General features: G+C 44.0%; 1 protein-coding gene across 2 annotated transcripts in view; it reads left to right on the forward strand.

Annotated features, from left to right (window-relative positions):
* Positions 1–19,012, forward strand: part of TBC1D7 (TBC1 domain family member 7) — a 474,622-nt gene that overhangs the window by 127,374 nt on the left and 328,236 nt on the right. For both annotated transcript variants that reach the window (XM_069620493.1, XM_069620492.1), the window contains exon 3: positions 11,995–12,075. In XM_069620493.1, coding sequence (XP_069476594.1) covers positions 11,995–12,075 — 81 coding nt within the window. The remainder of the gene's footprint in view (positions 1–11,994; positions 12,076–19,012) is intronic.

Genomic DNA, 19,012 nt, shown 5'->3' on the forward strand with positions numbered 1-19,012 from the left:
GTCGAGCCGACCCGGGACCTTCCTTATTAGGGCATGTACTTTCACGCGAAACACGGATGCTTTCGCCGGCTTCTCCATTTCTTTTGTGTGCCTCCAGGATGTGGGCTGGGATGTCTGGTCCCAATACACATCCTGGGTGCCAGAGAGTCTAGGGTGGTGTGAATGCTTGGGACCACTGTGGTCCGTGATTGGTCCACGAATGGTGTGAGTGTTGATGAGCGGATCTCCCATTGGGTCCCCTCCGTTTTGGTGCGAAGGGAACCGTGGATAAGAGGGGGCTGGAAACACCACTACCATGTCGATCTCCTGAGTTCTCACGAACGAAGGAATACAGGAGCCAAGTATCCTGCAACCAAGAGGCTGGACCGAGGAATCGCTGGTGACCCGCTGAAGGACTTCTCCTCTGCACTGCTGTTGCCTTGTGAAACCCTTTTCACCTTTGATCGAACCAGAAGTCCTGTACTGGTACTTCGACCCTTGGAATAGCGGGAACAGCTATTCTCGGCATCTTCACCATCTCCTGCCAGTAAGCCTTTGGAAGTGTCTCTGGGCCATCCAGCTGACTGACCAGCTTACACGGGAGTCTTGCTCTGTAACCGCCGCCAGGTTGTGTAGTATTTCGAGTCCTTGTCACTCTCACACGCTTCGTACACTTGGCGTTCCCAGGTCTGAAGTGAGTAGTGTACATTTGGCTCAGATACACACGGCCGCTCCGTTGCCCTGCTGTGATAACAAACTGTGCGGGTTTCTTGGATTGGGACGTCTTTTTACTCAACACGACGACGAGGCGTTCCCTGCTCTTCTGAACCTGCCAGCTGTTGAAACTGACGCGGAGAAGCCTGGGTCTGCTTGCTTCGGGGACCGGTGAGTAGCATAGCTAGGATCTGGTTGCCCTCCTGCAGGAGCCCATTGCTTTTCCCCGCTGTGTCAAACAGCACCCTTTTCCGTACTCGCGCTCTGCTTCTGCCCACTGTGGAGGCTGCGCTTGAGTCGCGGAACGTGTTCTTCTTTTGTGCACTAAACTGAACTACCTGATTTCCCTCGAAGAGCTTCTCCTTTTGCCCGTTGGCACCAGCGCGTGCAGGTACTTTTGAGCACAAGGCTCCACTCTTCGCAGGGCTCGGACTTCCATCTAGTTAGGTGCCTCTGAAGGCGAACTGGGTCTAAGCATTATTTCGCACTGCCTGTCTTCCTTCCCTTTTAGGTGGACTACCCATTTCGTGCATCTAACGCTTGAGACTGTCGTATTTGTATATATATTGTGTTGATATGGTATGTGTTGGTTTACTATCGTTATATTGTGATTTTCTCGCTACGATCACTGTTTTAAAGGCCTTGAAATAAATGTGTATATATTTTTAATATAACAACTGTTTGGAGTAGTTTGTAAGTGTTCTTGCTTTGTGTGCTCATTGCAGGCTTTCAGTCGCCCTCACCCCTCTTGAGACCTAGTCTTGACCGCCGCGATCGCTACCTTGATTGGTCTGGCTCGTCCAGAGGTTACCCTGTTCCAAGTAATTAGGTTGGCCTTCTGAACTTCTGCGCCACCAGGACAGAGTTCAGAAATCCGTCTCAACACCCACTGTCATCACTTCTGTTTGCTTTAACAATGGAGCCACTAAACTAAATGGTCGGAAATAAATAATGTGGGTATCAAGGGGATCAAAATGGGGGGAACCCAAAACAAAAATAAACTATTAGCATACAATGTATCTTGGCGATTGCAACCCGAAGAAGTCCATTCCAGCCATCTTAAAAGAGCTGAACAGTTTCAGCCATGTTTCGGGGTTTAAGATTAATGATACCAAGTCCAAATTACTAAATCTCTCGAAGCTGGTTCTGTTCAGATGGACAAAGAAACCTTACACCATTCTTTCCCGGACTATACAAAGCCAATAATCCGGATCTTTCAAGCAATCAAAGATCTTGCCATGTGGAGAGGGCTGTGCCTCGCATGGCTGGGGTATATAGCAGCTATAAAGATGGACATCCTCCCCAAAATGCTATGTTTCAATTGGTCCCCATGGGAAACCCTAAAAAAGACCTTAAGAGGTGGCAAGAAAGCCTGTCGCAATTCATATGGTGTGGTTAAAAAGGCCAGAGTGCGCCATAAAATCTGATTGGCCAAAAAGGCAAAAGGGGGCCCAGACTGCCCAGATGGGTTTTAAATAGTATCTGGCTTCTCTACTTCAAAATCTTCCAGAATGGATGCAGTGCTTTTCAGAGAAGAAATTGCTATTTGAACAATATGTATCTCTGAAAGACGCAGGAAAACCTACACTCTGGGCTAGGGTATTAGTGTAACTAATTAGCTCAGAAGAAAAAAGTCCAGAGGAGTTTAGTTTATAAACAAAGTATCAAAAAGTTTTAAAAAAATGTAGCAGGCGCTGGACTCCCTGCTCACTGTGCTCAGAGAGGCAAAGCTTCACCTCACTGATGAGGCCCAACAAGGCTGAAACACGTGTATGGGGTTGCTTTTGGTACTCTTGTTCAGAGAGGAATTGCCATAGTATTTCGGTGCTGGACTGCCCATGTGGACGGGACAAAGACTGATATGCAAATGGGTATTTCCCATCTGTGAAAGGTACAGTGAGCAAAAAGCGTGTGCTGCAAACTATCATCTCAGAACAGGTTATCATGCCATGTTCTTTCTGGAGAGGAGCGCCTGCTACCTTTTTTGAAACAAAGTATCAAAAAGGATTGTATTGTGCCTGATGCATCATTTGAAAAGACAAATTAATCGTGACTTAATCGGCACTTAGCACATTATTTACATTGCAGGAAAATTAAGAACATAGTAATCCATACAATTGACAATAAATAATTCACTCATTCGTCCACACACCGCCACCATACATACACATTCTATAAAGTTTTTATACCCAACAACAATACATATATGATAAAGCCTGTTAAAAATCATAGCTAGCAGATTAAGTTTTATAAAGTGCATTCAATGTACAAGACCACTATAATTATGACAAAAGTGGTCTGCTCCTGGGGTGGATCAGTTAGATATGCAACATGACCACATCTCCAATTTCTCGACGGGTTTCGACGTATTTGAATCACTTAGCAACGTCTTCATCAGGAAAACAAGATTACACTCTAAAAGAAAGGGAAGCATACAAAACAACTGAGACCCTAACTCTCAGGTAACACAATAGACCCTGAAAGGGACCATTTATAATGTAAATGGCCCTGCAATTCAAATAATTTTAACCACGTTACAAAACACATAAAGCAATAAAATGGTGAAACCCAGGAAGGTTATCTCTGGGGTGCACCACTTATTTCCTACAGTGTCAAACAAAGTGCCACCATGAAGAACTGGTGCCCTGATGTGGAGTGGAGGAATAGGCCTAGGCATCTGCACCCACATGTCACAGAAGGAAATGAAGGCATGCACTAGTCATAAGAAGGTATTTAAGAAAATCAGCCAACCTGTACCATAGGCTGATATTGTGTATTTAGGCATAGTGACATCAGAAAGCTGCACCATTAATATATAACAATTCCATGCAGGGACTTCAAGGGTATTGTGGCATCACTAACCTTGTATCTAGGAGGGGCAGCATTCCAATATATCAGAAGCTTCTGCAGCAGTGGCAAAACAGGCCATGGTCAACAAAATCCGTAGGACAATGAAGAATATTGAGGCCCAAACGATCCGTGATGGCTACTAGAACTAAAAATGCATCTCTATGCAGAGAACTTGCCACGTTAGAAAGGTAGTGCCATTGTCCTCGCAAAGATCGAAAACTCGGTTTAATCGCTATTCCCAAGGCAATCGCAAGTCCCAAGGCAGTAGTCCAATCGGGGCTTCTCAGGCCTGAACTAGCACTGAAGTCATCTATATGGTGAAACAAAAATTAACGCCATCAGCCCGTATGGGTATGCGAATGTATGTTGCATAAATGCAATAGGCTAGTTCCCATCCTATGACGGCAGCATAAAATGGCATGGATACTGCCAGTCAAGAATAGGACAAAAAGCAAATATTCACGTGGTACAAGGGATACTACTAAAGTAGATATATACTGCCATTGCCTAATATTAATAAATGGGCTACTGTAAGCCCGGTAGCCACACCAAAGTCAACAACCAAATTATGTATCATGGCTAATACATATTGGTAAACACAGGGTTAATGTATTCCTGAATGTCAGTTTCTCGTATATACGCCCTATAGGGTTTAATGGCTAGACCTCCATTCGCTGCCAAAGGCAAATGCTGCCTTCCAGAAGAATCGCTTACCGTGTTATACACGTATCTTCTCAAGTCTCCTCGTGCGGCACAACAGCAGTGAAGTACCGGAGCCGCTCACCACGCGTCGCTGACTTACTCCCGTCTGATGTTAGCGCAACACGCATGTCTATATAACCTGTCGCGCTGCTTCCTACATTTTGTAGCAACCAATCCGATAGTGCGCTGCCCCATAATACGGGAAAGTCACCTGATGTACCCCGTCTCAAGCTATAGAAGGTGCTGGGACTCTGCCCCTTGTTTTCAGGCTAGTCACGTGGCACTGTACGTGTACATATGTCAGTTGCTGGATCTATATTGGCCCGACGTCTACCAGCAGCAAAGGCTGTGCAATGCAACCACGTGTCACCAGGTTATTGAACTATTTACAGCCTAAAGAAAGGGGGGGAGCCTTGGGGCCATGAAAGGAAATGAATGTTGGCCATCAGGAAGGAGAAGATGATATTTGTGAAACTACCTATCAGTTGTGGAAGCTAAGAAATGCAACCATGTATCTCCATGTTTTTCCGATGTTGCAACCCAAAGGAGGTATTGTTTTAGCCGTGAAGGGCTTGGAGCCATAAAGTGAAAGCACTGCTGTCCATCGAGATCGAGAGAATGATATTTGTGAAACTGCCTATCAGTAGTGGAAAATGCAGCCATTTATCACCATGTTTATGTGATGTTGCAACCCAAAGGGGGGTATAATTTTAACTGTGAAGGGAAAAGTACTTCTAGCCATTAAAAAAAGATGTTATTTATGAGACTCGGTCTAACAGACGTATAGGCAAGAAATGAATACCAGTGCGAGACCATTGGGCCGGAATCATGTCACAAGTCTGCACCTTCCGGACCAAAAGATGTAATTGACTGGGTATGATATGAGTCGCACCCCAAGGTGTCCAAAATCTGTCCCCACAGGGCCAAGCCACTTGGTGCCCCTAGCTGTTATGACATGATGGCCAACTTTGGGACAATGTTAACCCCACTCTCAAATAGAATGTTGAAGGGTAACCGGATAAGATATTACTGTGTATGACCCAACAGGCCCCTATAGGGTCCCAATATGGGAGCCCTAATCGTTTGGGTTCCAAGGTTCTAATGTATCGAGACCTTTTAGTGAGTGTTTTGAGATTAAAGGTCCTTACTTTTTCTATACAGAACCATTCTAGTTGCTCCACGCTATGGCCCATCTCTACAAAATGCATAACCATGGGGGCACTCAAGTTCTGAGCTCTTATTTTAAAGCGATGTTCATTAATACGTACATTACCTTCTCTTGTGGTCTTCCCAATGTAGAACATTTTACATGGGCATTACATTGCATAGATTACATTTTTACTTTTACCTGTTGTAAAAGTACGTAAGTCCCAGGTTTTTCCTTCTGCAACAAAAGAGGTGGTCTTTCTGGAGTACTTACATGCCATGCAAGAGGTACATGGGTAATGACCCACTACCGATTTGAAATTGGTGTCTCTGATGGTTGTCAGTTTTGAAGGTGTTCTACTAGCTTGAGTCATTTTCTGCTTAAGATTTTTACTCTTCTTGAATACAAATATTTTTTCATTTTGGTCTCAGATGAATTGAGTATCCGCAAATGTTTAAGAATAATGGCTCTAATTGCATTACTATGTTGACAGAATGTTGAGGATATAGTAACGATTCGCGGTGAGCATACCGTCCCCTTTTCCTGGGAAGTTTTCATATGTTTTTTTGGGTATTCCCGCTCAAGAAGTCTAGCTTCCATAATGTCTGCATGTTTGTTAAAATGTGTAATGTTAGTACAATTGCGGCGAAGCCGTAGAAACAGACCAAAAGGTAAGTTAAGGAGCAGACTAGTGGGTTGTTGACTATCAAACTTGAGTGTAGTATTTCTTTCTGTCGGCTTCCTGTATAATTTAGTCTGGAGGAAGCCAGATTGATTGAAAATGGACAAGTCTAATAAGGAAATTCTTGAGATCGAATAGTCGAATGTATAGTGTATATTTGGATCAACTTGGTTAAGCCATTCAACAAACAACAATAGAGATTCGACATTGCCTTCCCATATTAGTAGAATATCGTTGATGTATCGACAATATAATTTAATCTGCTCCAATAACGGATTAGTATTAGCCAACATTTCACTTCCTCCAACAGAGCCGTAAAGATAATGGCCAGGTTCGGGGCAAAGGTACAGCCCATCGCAGTACCCTTGCTTTGTAGGAAATATTCATCTTTGAATTTGAAAAAACTATTGGCCAAGACTAGCTCAGCACATTTACATAGGAAATCCGTGGGGACATTGTGTGGAACAGGTTGTCTATCCAACATGGTTCTTCGGCTATGGACTGCTCTATCTTGGGGTATATTAGTGTAGAGGGCCTCAATATCAAATGTCACTAAGATTTGCTTATTGGTATCAAATGCTTGGCCCTCTATTAAATTAATAACATCCCTGGAGTCTAGGAGAAAAGTGGGTGTAGCCATAGCTAGTGGTTTGATGAAGAAGTTGATGTACTTCGACAAGGGTTCAAGTATCGACCCACACCCCGGAATAGTTGATAAATTCAGATTCTTTGCTGAAAACACATCCTCCTTCACTGGCTTCTTCTGTAAGCTGAAGTATCTTTTGCTTAATTGCACTAGATGGATCATTGGCTACCTTGGTATAGTGGCCTGGAATATGTAAGAGTCTTAGTGCTTCTAGATCATAGTTGTTTGCATCGCATACCACTATCCCTCCCCCTTACCAGCGGCCTTAATGACTATGGATGTATCTTACGCCAAGGTTTTTATGGCCTGAAATTCTGATAGTTTCAAATTAGGCCCAGACGGATTTCTTGGATGTTGGATAAGATCTTCTACTTCAAGTACCAGTTTTTCAAAAATCACAACCTCTGGAAGGATGTCAACCGAATTGGGAGTGAAAGATGATGGTCTAGAAAGACCAGAGATGTTCGGTCGTCATGGTGCGATCCAAAAAATAAAATGGCAACCTAAGTTTTCTTAGGAAGCCTTTAATTTCACCTATCAGAGACATTGCGCTAGGACTTTGGGTCGGGACAAACGATAGGCTCCATTTGAGGATAGATATTTCAAAAGGTGTCCAAACTCGAAAGGAGAGGTTAAAGATAGGCAATGCTTCATCTCCCATCTGTAGGCCCGATTGCGCGTCTGAAAGTCCCGATGCGTCAACCCCTGCGGGGGGACATTCTGACTAGACCTATTGCGGGCTGCTCTAACTTGGGGGCGGGGGGGACTTTTCTGCGGCTGCCCCTTCCTCAAAAAGGGTGATCTGCCAATGTTTGGTTGGATCTTCATTTCCTGAATTGCTTGAAGACTTGTCAGAAAATGTGACCCATCTTTTTTTGTTCGTCCCTGTATTAGAAACCCCCATTATTCTTCCAAACTGTTTGAAGGCTGACGTCTTCTGCAAGGTAAGGGTTGAACTGTTCTTTTTTGAAAAGAGAGATATCTTTCTTAAGTTTATTTATTGCTCTTTTTTTCAATCGTTATACTTTTAAATTCTTGAAAAGATTTTCTATCTGCTCCAGTTTCTGTTTGGCTTCCAAAATTGCCACGTTGGTCAAAAATGCTTTTTCTTGTTCTGACGGAGCTTCCAGAATTTTGCCACTAACCAGTTGGCCTGTGGTTATAGTTGGCACTAGGAGATCACGGCTGCATTTAGTGGCCACTTGACTGAATGTCACCTTATATTCATTGTCATCTAGAAAGAGACATGGAATAATCTTCACTTGTAGACCCTGTGATATAATGCTAGATTTTAAATATTCTTTCAGTACATGTCCGTGCATCTCTGTACGTTAAGCCATAGCTTGTCCTAGCCGTGGTTAAGTAGAAAACAGAACATCAAATCTTTACAAAAATCCAATATCAAAATCCATGTTGGAGGCTTGAGACTCAATACATAGAATAGGACTCCTCATGACGTTCCCTTCCCCCTTATCACCAATCAGAGGAAACCAAACTTACACTCCATGTTTACAAGGTATGGTGTATGAAATCTGAAACAAGGAGGTTGTCACAAAGCTGGGGATATGTTAAAGGAGGGGGTGCTTGGGTCCTTGGTGCACTGCAAAAGCAATTTTAAGGTGGGGAGCAAGAAAAGTTTAGACACTGGTTTGTCCAACTAGAGGTTAAAACTAACATCAAAAGGCAACTAATGCAATTAGAAAACATTTTACAGGGGGCGGAATCCTCGAACGCATGTGATTTTTCAAATCGATGCAGCATTGGTATCCCTGGAGAGAGCTGTAAATTGGCATTACAGGGACAAATGGAATTAAAAGATTGGAATCCATCTCGACAAAGCGGATTAGAAAAATATCTATAGGAAAATGTGTGCCCATGTGGGCCCTACCTCCCAGTATGGACCCTGTGGAGAAATAATAAAAATGACCATGCCAATGGTATCTGGGGGAGTGACATACTAGTGATAGAAATAACAGAACCCCATCTATACATAATTCTAGGAGAGACCCGGAAGAGGGCATGGCGCACAAGATGGGTCAGCTTGCATCCTTGCTATTGCTGGCCGTAAAAATGGCAGTAATGGCATTTTCGACAAACTCAAAACCACTCTCAAATGCAGTCTGGTGGTCAAATGTATAGCACATCTTGTCAATGGAAAACATTACAGCTAGCCTAAGGGGCGAAAACCAGAACTGCAGGAGACGGTTGTCATTTGTGAACAATGTTGGTAAAGATATGGGACTGCTTAAATGCCAAACGAGATTAACTGCCCTGAACTTGTGCTGAAATTGCCTAATGGGGCTGGTGAGAAGTGGGGAATCTCTCAGTGGACGTCAGAAGGCTGTACAAAATCTTCAACCTAGAGTTGCCACCATGGGGTGGGTTCTGTTTGCTTTTTAAATACATTTTTATTTTATTGTGTTCCTTTTCTTTAACATTAAAAGAAACACTGATTGGCCTGTATTATTTGGAAGCACATAATGTATGTTTTATTATTAAGGGCCAACTAAATATTTTCTGGTACTTTAACTGAGGCACCGTTCGTCATTGCACCAAAAAGTATTTGAGTATTTGAAGATTTATTTGTGAAGGATATTTCTTAGCAATATAAGAGTGAGGCATACTTAATATCTTTAATATAATTTGGAGAGCACCTATGCCCACACTGAGTTCTGCTTGAATTTTCTTGGAGGGGCAGGTAGCTTACTTACCTTCTGGTGGTTGTCCACTGCCTTCTGGAGGTTTTCTGCTGTTTTGGGGGGCCACTGCTGCATTTTAAGGACCATAGCAGATATGGCCATAATGGCTGAAACCTAGCCTTCTCTCCATTTCCTGCGGCTGGACTTACTTCCTGGACTCCGCTGTTCTCCTATCGGCCTCCCTCATTAGCTGTGCACGGTCTTGCTGTGCTCGACTCTAGCCCATCTTATCGTCCAATTCCAGTTTTTCCATCATGATTGTACATCCTCGGTGTAGAAAGCGGTCATCGCCTGGGAAGGTATTGATGCTCCAATGCCTTGCCTCATCTGCTCTACTTAACCCCCCCCACACTCCCACCTTTAGTCTCCTTTGTGGAACATCTTCTGTGGGAGCGCTGCCTCTTTGTTCACTGAGCCGCTGAAACCAGCTTTCCATATTCTCTCACCTTTTTGGTGTCTTTTCATTCTTGCTTTTGCTTCTTGCTTGTGGGTGCCACTCTTGGGAAGAGTGATTGTTTGTTTTTCTTTTCCATTGTTGTTAGTCCGTGGTTCAAGTCCCTGGCTGTTCGAGTCCTGTAAATTTCACTTGAAAAAAAGGCTTGCACTAATTGGGTGGTTTGGAGCTTCCTGAACTAGACTTTTTTGGAACCATCACTGGAGTACCTACCTATGGCTCCTAGGTTAATGAGTTCTTCTTAATACTTACCAGAAAAAGGGTCCCGTGGTCTGTGGTTGAAGCTTTTCGTAGGCAGGCTTTAACCGCATTTTGCCTTTGACTTCCATTGGTGCTGCATCTGACTTTCAGGGCTGCTGGTTCTCAAGCCTGCTTCTGAAGCTCTTTCTATGGGTGGCCTCTGTCCCCATTTTTTTTTTATTGTATTTTTTGCTGCTACATTTGCACCTGTGGAAAAATACTGTGGCTTACCCGCACCCTCTCCCCTGCCCCTCCATACAAGCAAATTGCCTTTCAGTGAGTTTTAGGCCAAATACAGGTGCATAACAAAATTGTAGTAATATTGTTTTAAAATCCTGTATTTCACCTCTACTAATGTGAAGGCCTGATTGTCATTAAAATAGTTATAGTGCAATCTATCTATTGTATCCTAAAGTGTACTTTCTTGGTGGTTTCAGTCTAAAGTTTATCTGTCTTTTGGTGGCCTCTGGCTGTGTTAGATCTATTTTCCCTGCGGCCCCTACATTGACTGTGAGGGGCACATTTGTATACTATGTTCTAGAGGTCTAGAAATACTCTGACTCTGTTGTTGGCAATGCTGAGCATGTGTTGACTGTTATTACAATATATTCTAATGTCTGGCTCAGTTTTCTTCTTCTCCGCCTCCCAAACCCTTGTCACTATGTTCTGTGCCCAGCACTGCGTAGTAGACTTACATTTTAGTATATAGGTGACAAGTGTCTTTGGACAATCTACTGTTTTTATACCTACACTAGGTATTTAACTGTGCATTCCGTCTATTTAAAGTACATATTTACCATGAAGGTGTATTTTTCAGTATACCAGTGTGGTTTTATTTTCATTAGCTAATTGTGTGGACTGGTTGTACTTTTGTGTCAGTCTACTTCACCTCCCAACAGAGAAGCCTTACAACTCTGTCACGCTACTTCCATAAGACTTTCGGCTTCCCTTTATGGGCTGTTGCCCTCCCAACCTTAAGGGTAGTGTTCATACAGCCTGCACCAGAGAGTTGTCCAAACACACCTTATAACAGTAAGTATCATGCATACTACACAAATACATAAGTATTGCAATGTCTCACAAAAAAGTATGTTGCACCCCTTTACATCTGCCACCAATCTACTCCACAAAACCAATGTAGGGCTGTTTAATCACCCAATGGGCAAAATGGGGTGCTTAAAAAGTACCTCTGTCCTAGGAGCCATATGGGCTACAATAGGCCCATGTACTAAACAAGGGTTGCAGTGGAAGGGGGACTTCAGTAAGAAGTCACTCAGACCACAAAATGAGAACAAAGATCCTAACTCTGAAGAAAAAAAAACAAACAAGTTTGGTGGTCCCCTAAAAGGGACATCCGAACCCCCAAACATTGAATTCTTTCCTGGAATCTGCTCTGTTTGAAGATGGGAAGATGGAGCACCTGATGAAAACCACAGTGAAGGTTATTTGCATTAAGAATTCTGCACAATGCATTTATGTCTATCTTTAAGCTAATTGTTTTGTGACATTATTGTGGGATAATTTGAACAGTATTTTTAAGAATGTATTAACCTCAGATACAATTGGAACTATATACAGGGTTTTTGGTCCATGGGGGTGCATCCAAAATAAAAATTTAACCTGACTTGATTAATGAAAATGTGTTTGAGAATGGGAACTACTTTTCATTTTACTACCAACATTCAAATACTGTTATACAATCTGATCTTGAGCAATGAATGCGACTGTTGGTTTTATGTAGCAACTTTGGAGTATTTTGATCATGGTGAACTTGCGTTGGGGTGGAATTACTGAATTAATTTATGTTGTTGGTCTGTAAATGTAGATGAGGTGCGTAATGCCATGCTGTAGATGCTAAACCCTGTTCCTTTTTCATTTCAGATACAGAGAAGCTATGCATGTTCAGTCAAAGATTCCCTCTACCGTCCATGTACCGTATCCTTGTATGGAAGGTGCAACTAGGTGCAGTATTCATTGAACAAAATGTTCACATTTAAACATCTGTGTTGGTTTCCGTTTGACTTCAACAGAGGGAGCAGTGTTGACGAACAATATCTGATGTTGGTAAAGCAGGAATGAATTTAAAATTGAATTTGTCATCTGACTGTTAGTCTGCCTATTTAGTTGCATAATGAAAACCTTAAAATCTCTGCAGTTGCAACTTTCAAGTTCTTTCTTGCATCAAAACAAATACTACTTGGCAAACAAAACTGAAGGCAGCATGATGTTGACTATCCTCTATGCGGAAAAATAAGCCCTTGCTATCAGGCATAAGCTTCAGATTCACTGTAAAGGCCTTGGTCCTTTCTAACCTTGATGGAGGAAACCTCACTGCTTACCGGTCTACCTGCCACTACCTATTACCCATAATGAGTATTCTCCACACTGTGGTCTAACTCGTGAAAGGTTTTTGGCAAATAAGACAATCTAACTCCCATACCTGTTCAAGTACACTGACTGCCCGTACAAGAAAGCATTACCTTCATAGTCAGCTGTATCATATAAAAAAGCTGCTCTATCCTATCTGGTATGTAGAAAACTAGAGGGATGCCCCTGAGTGGAAGGACTATGGGCTCATCAAGGCTAAGGAAATGGAAGGAGTCCTGCCACTTCCAAGTTAAATATACTGTAAGTCATGTATGCAATGGCTCTTCATAAGAGTGGCTGGGGTAAGTCAGCCCTCCTATAATCCTATAACAAATGATGGAAAATGGTTATCCGAGTATAAGTGTTTTAATTGCACTAAATTTCTATATGCATTTAGACCCTTTTAAAGTTGGTCAAAACACGTTTATTGATGTTTACCATGTACTTCTCCATTGGCACAAATACTTTCTTCCGTCCGTCTCAAGCAGTTTCTTTCTTTTGTTCTTTTGTCATAGTACTGTTAACTTTTATCAGCATTTCTTTTTGAAGTTACTTTTGTAAAACATTTTGTTTGAAATGTTTTACAAAAGTAACTGTTCAAAAAGAAATGCTGATAAGTTAAGTTATCGGAGGGCTGACCTATTCAAGAACAATTGCATACATGACTTAGTCTGTTTAACTTGAAGTGGCAGGACTCCTTCCATTCCTTACCCATCCTATCTGGCAGACAGTCGCCATCTTTGGCGGTCAGCAAATCTGCAAATGTCAAGACACGGCTAGACTAGAGCAGCAGAAATGGATAAAAGAAAGAACATTCTACTTCTATGCCCAAGACTGTGAAACCTCATGCCCATCAACCTCAGACTTGCTCCCATCCTTCAGCATTTCAGAAAAGAAAATAAGACCCTGCTCTTCAAGAAACGCCTTCCAAACCAACCCTGCACACTATTGCTCTGACAACCGCCCTTTTACAGCCCACCCTCCAGTCGCCCACCATTATATCAGCACTGCTATATGTTCCTCATTAATTGTAAATGTTAACTATTCCCTGCTATCCTAAATGGTATGCCAGGAATAAATGCTATGTTGTAAGCTCTTTTCCCGCCTATATCTAATATAGGACTGGACACTCTACTGATGTACAGCACATGCTCAATAAATGCCTAAAATAACATTCTAAAAATCATATAAAGTTGTAAACTTTACCACTGCATGGGGTTTAATCTTTACAGCTTCTTCCCCCAGCACTCTTGCTCAGCTGTGAACACCTGAACCGAGTGGCCCCATGTGTCATGAGCGACTCCATGCGAAAGTTCTGAGTTTTCATGCTGCGATTTGTAAGCCCATACTTTACCTGGAAACGTCAGAGAAAGCAAAGTGGAAATCTACTTCTAGCTCACGGTGTCACTCATGAAATGAGCCTCCTGGCAGCTGTTTTAAATACACTATCAAACTAAACCCCTTGGTCACCAACCAATTCTTTGTTTCCCAGAAACTTGTAAATTGATCACTCTGACTTCTTATTACAAGGATTTTTATTTCATCGCTCTGCTTGCACATTCACAAATTACTACCCCATGCTACCCTGGCCTTTATCCCCCACCTGGAACCGCTCTGTTCCCTTATATCGCTCTCGCCCTCTCCTTTATTCTCACCACAAATGAAGGAACTTGCACCTTTCACGTCCACTGGCCTCTGCCTTATTCAACCTCCAACTTTCAAATTGTATCTGCCATGCCTCTTTCAAAACAACCACACTAATACCTCTCTTAAAGAAACCAAGTGCTGACCAGAGCAGCTCGTCATTCTACATACTTGTCTCCCTCCTTCCCGATCACTCTAAAATACTCAAGATGATTGTCTTCAACCGCATAACCCAATCCACTGTATGAAGTACACTCACCTGCTGACCCCTCCAATGTGGTTCCTTGTCCAAAAAGTCCATGGAGACTTCTTTTTTAATATGTTATTAATGCAAATAAAAACACTAGACACTCCCCAACCACCACCCCCCACAACCCCACGTCCCACACCCCTTAACAACAGTGCTTACAACATTTCACATCAGAACAGGGCCTCGATTATACTTCATTCAGTTTCCAACCTTTTAAGCATCAATATGAGCAATTCCCAATAGCCGCAAGTTCCGAGGGCAATAAACAGTATTATAATCTTTTTGCAAAAAGTTCAACACAACATTCCAGTCCTTGGCGAAGTTAGCATTATCTCCTTGTATTGAGTATGTAATTGATTCCAAGGCCACAAAGTTCCACACCTTAGAAAACCATTCATTTATTTAAGGTGAATCTTTCGATTTCCAATTTTGAGCTATCACCAATAGGGGCGCCAGTTGCAATATAACATAAGATTTTTAAATTTGTTTAGGTCTATTTTGAAAGTTCTGTTCAAGCATCACCAGCAAACATGACTTTAAAGACCTGGGTTCTCGTAGAGCAAACGTGTGAAGCACTCATTTATCTCTTTCCAATAGTTCACCAACCCAGGACAATTCACCACATGTGTATCCAGTATCCAGTCCCCCACCATTCCACACCTCTCCAGCATACATCGGAAGCAGTAGGTTTCATTTTCCGAATACGATTTGGCAAGTCATTCCACTGAGACATTAATTTCTAACAGAAATCCCTTATCTGGATCGATCTGGCCAGTTTAGGCATTACCAACCATGATGTGCCCCACTCTTCCTCAGACTCTGTCTCCCCCAGTGTAAGATGCCAAAGCTGTGTGTAGCCTAACAGTGTCTTGGGAGTGACATCGGCCAATATTTTGCGAACATTCGAGAGAAGAGCTTTACTTCCTGTGTTTGAGGTCACACATTTTTCAAAAGACGTGAACTGTCTAGTTGCTGCATCCTTCAGCGGTGGGGCTAGGATCCAATGTCTAACTTGGAAGTATTGAAATCTACTTGTTTCGCAGAGGACAAAATCCTGTTTGCATTGAATACAAGATTTCAGATCATTCCCCTGAACATGTCTCTAACTCTCCTAGAGCCTGCTCATTTCCAGTCGATGAAAGTGTTTAGCTCTAAGCCTGGAGTGAATTGTGGATCATCAAATAAAGGGGTGAAAGGGGAAGGATATGAAGTCAAATGATATTTCTTAACAGCTATATCCCAGATTTCCTCGACCAAGTTTGTAATTTTACTTCATTGTAAATAAGGGGGTGGCGATTTTGTCTGGGCAGTCAGTTTCTTTCCTATCTGTGGGCTTCCCAGCACCTTTTACATCTGTACCCACCTCTTCCCCAAGTCCTCCATAGGCCAATCCTTACATTTTTACCAAATTATTTCTACCCAGCCAAGAGATAGCTATGGGATCCCATCTAGATAATTGGGTTTGAATTCCTTTTAACAAAGGGGGATAGTTAGCTTCATATAGCCCACCTAGTGTAGGAGTTATACACAGCCCTAACAATTTAATCCCTGCTTGGGCCCAGACAAATTGTGTCTGCGACCTTAACACCTGAGCTTCCGTAGGAGGTAGCGACAAATTTAGACTTTCCGATTTTGAGTAATTTATTTTTAAACCCGCCACTTCTCCAAACTTCATAAATTCTCTGGTCACCGCATGTAGAGTATTTACTGGGTTGGACGCCAGCAGAAGCATATTGTTTGCGTAAGCCATGGTTCTATGCGGGATTCCCCCAAAGTTTACTCCGCGGATAGCCTCTTTCTGTCTGACTGTGGCAAGCAAAGCTTCCAAATGAAGAGCATACAATAAGAGAGAGGGCATCCTTGTTTGGTCCCCCGCTGAACTGCAATAGGAGGGGATAAGTGACCATTTATCAATAATCTCGCGATTGGCTGTTTGTAACGGACCTTAATTTTATCAATGAATTTTAGGCCAAACCCCATTCTTGCCAAGGTGGGATAGAGGAACGGCTACTCAACACGGACAAAAGCTTTCTCCGCGTCTATAAATAGCAGAACTACTGAGATCGTAATCTATTTTCTCTAAAATATGGCACGTTCTCCTGACATTATCATGTGTCTGTCGCAGTTTGATAAACCGGATTGATCCGGATCTGTTCATTCTGGGATAAGATCCTCCTTCCTTGTAGCTAACACCGTAGCGTACATTTTTGCATCTAAATGTATCAATGCCATTGGGCGATAGGACCCACGCTAGCACAGGTCTTTACCAGGTTTTGGTATTAACTCTATTTTTGCCTCCTTCATTGTAGGGATGATCGTACCGGAGTGTGCAAATGAGTTGTACAGCTGGGTCAATTTAGGAGCTAGTTCATTCCGGTACATTTTATAAAACAATGCCGGATATCCATCTGGGTCACGAGATTTATTTAAAGGGAGATCCCTGTTAACCCTGAGATCTTCCTCTTGACTGATATCCAGCTTAAGCCGCTCTGCCTCTGGCAAAATCACGGTTGGTAAGGTGAATTTGTTGTACAACACGTGATGGCATGCGCTGACAGAGTTGAATAGCTAGGAGTCGATCTGCATTATTGGCTATATGTAATATTTGTGTCTAAGGAAAAGCAGAGATTCTCCAGCATGGGGTATGGCATGGATTCACATGCTCATGAATATTCCCCGTCGTCAGGCCGGGAATCCTCTGTAAAAGAAAGAAGTTTCACTTTCACTTACAAACTGTCTTTCTCCTATAAATCAATCACTGAGCTCTGGGTCATAATGCCCCAGCCAATCACTGGCCTCTCCCTAAGCTCCTCCTCTGGCAGCCATCTTCAGATTTCTACTGCACGTTCAAGTGTTGTGAGTCCTCATGTTTTGCTCCAAGAGCTTTTCTACGTTTTCTCGCTTTTATCGCTAAAAATGTTTCTATTTGTGATCATATAGAGCCCCTGTGCTCTTCGTTTCTTTGACCGGCAAGCGTGGATCCTTTTGTCAGCGTCTTCCAATGCCCCTCAAGGGCAAGAATCGTCGAGAGTTTAATCGAAGATTCCAGAAGGCCATCGGCCCTACACCGCACACCGGACCGTGTCGGAGGAGAAGTAGGGAGGCTCCCTCTTCAAGCTCCGCTCCAGCTGCGGAGTGAGGAACGCGTTTGTGGAGGACATAGACTCCCAGTGCCTCTACTGTCTCCATCCGGACCATGGAAGCAAGCGCACCATCAAGGATTGTCACAGTAGGTTGGTGGCGTGGCTCAATGCCAAGGCCTCTACCCCTTGCAGCAAGCAGGGGCCTGCCTCACCCAGGACTGGCTGGTCCGAGGAGCGGGCTTTTAAGTCCTTTGAGGTTGCTCCATCAGTGGGGGTCCAGGACAAGGCCAAGTCCGTTTCCGTAGGGGTTGCCATGCAAGCGGGTCCCGCAAATGGCAGGGCACGCTCATTTTCACTGTCTGCCTCCATTTCAAGTCCATCGCTCCACCTCCCCCTGGAAGAGGAAATCGGGTAACCCAGGGAAGCTGCACAAGAAGCCGGAGAAGACCAATGCAAGGGAAAGGTGTCTGGCCTGTCCGACCTGTCCCTGAAGGCCCAGATGCTAGAGAGAAAGTGATATCCTCGACGATTCAGCTGGTGGCAGCCGACCTCTTGAACGCAAAAAAGTGGCTGACCTGGTCCAGGGGACCCCGGCTCTGCCCAGAGTGGCCCTACCGCCGAGGCGGGAGGCCTCGGCCAAACCAGTGGAGAAAACGCTGAAGAAGAGGATGCCATCCCTGAGCCCGAGACCGACCCCTTAGGATGTAAAAAAGGGAGCGGGGTGGAGGCCTCGACTGAGCTCCAGGGCACAGATATTTCTTCCTCGGACGAGGAGGATCTGGTGTCAGTTCACATATCCTGAACGTATCCCTGGACATCCTTTCAGCTCTCTGTCAGAGATCCAGAAGAGGACGCCGACGGTCCTCCAGCACCGACCCCGGTGGCACCTGGCCTGCCGCTGGCCAAGAGGAGAAAATGGCACCATACGCCGCCTCATCAACCACTGCACATGCCCTCCCCCGCTAGGGATACAGAGACTGACACGGTGACTACGGACACGGACGATGGCAGCATTTCTCCACCGCTGAGGGCTTCTCCCCGGACGAAGTGAGGTTGTTCCATGCCATGGTCACCCATGTATCTGAGTTCTTACAGCTGATTCCAGAAGAGCCCAAGAAGGTAGGGTTCCTTTACCAACGGCGTGAGTCCAAGCGGAAGACCATTCTGGCAGTGCCTCTCCTGGACGACGTTTAGGATGAGGGCCTGGCACTGATGAGAAATCCAGCAACAGCCCAGGCAAAGAGGGATAGACTGGAGAAGTACCAGGTGCCCGGAGTTCGCACCCAAGTGCTTATGGTTGCAACCCTCCCTGGACTCAGTGGTCTCTGCGGCTGTGAGGAAGACATCTTTGAATCCCTCGTCCCCCAGACAGCGAGGGGATGAAGTTGAACGCCACGGGTGGGAAGGTGATCGACTCGCGGCGACAACAGGCAGGTTTCAGCAGAGGGTCCTCCACGTACCGTCAACCCTCCTGACCCACGAGACCTACAGGGGCCCCTCCAAGGTTTTTCGGAGGTGGCCGACGTCGCTCCCAAGGCGGCACGCCGGCCCTGAA

This window comes from Ambystoma mexicanum, chromosome 5q (genome assembly GCF_040938575.1).
Source record: "Ambystoma mexicanum isolate Mex_15411 chromosome 5q, UKY_AmexF1_1, whole genome shotgun sequence".
In the NCBI taxonomy this organism is placed as follows: Eukaryota; Metazoa; Chordata; class Amphibia; order Caudata; family Ambystomatidae; genus Ambystoma; species Ambystoma mexicanum.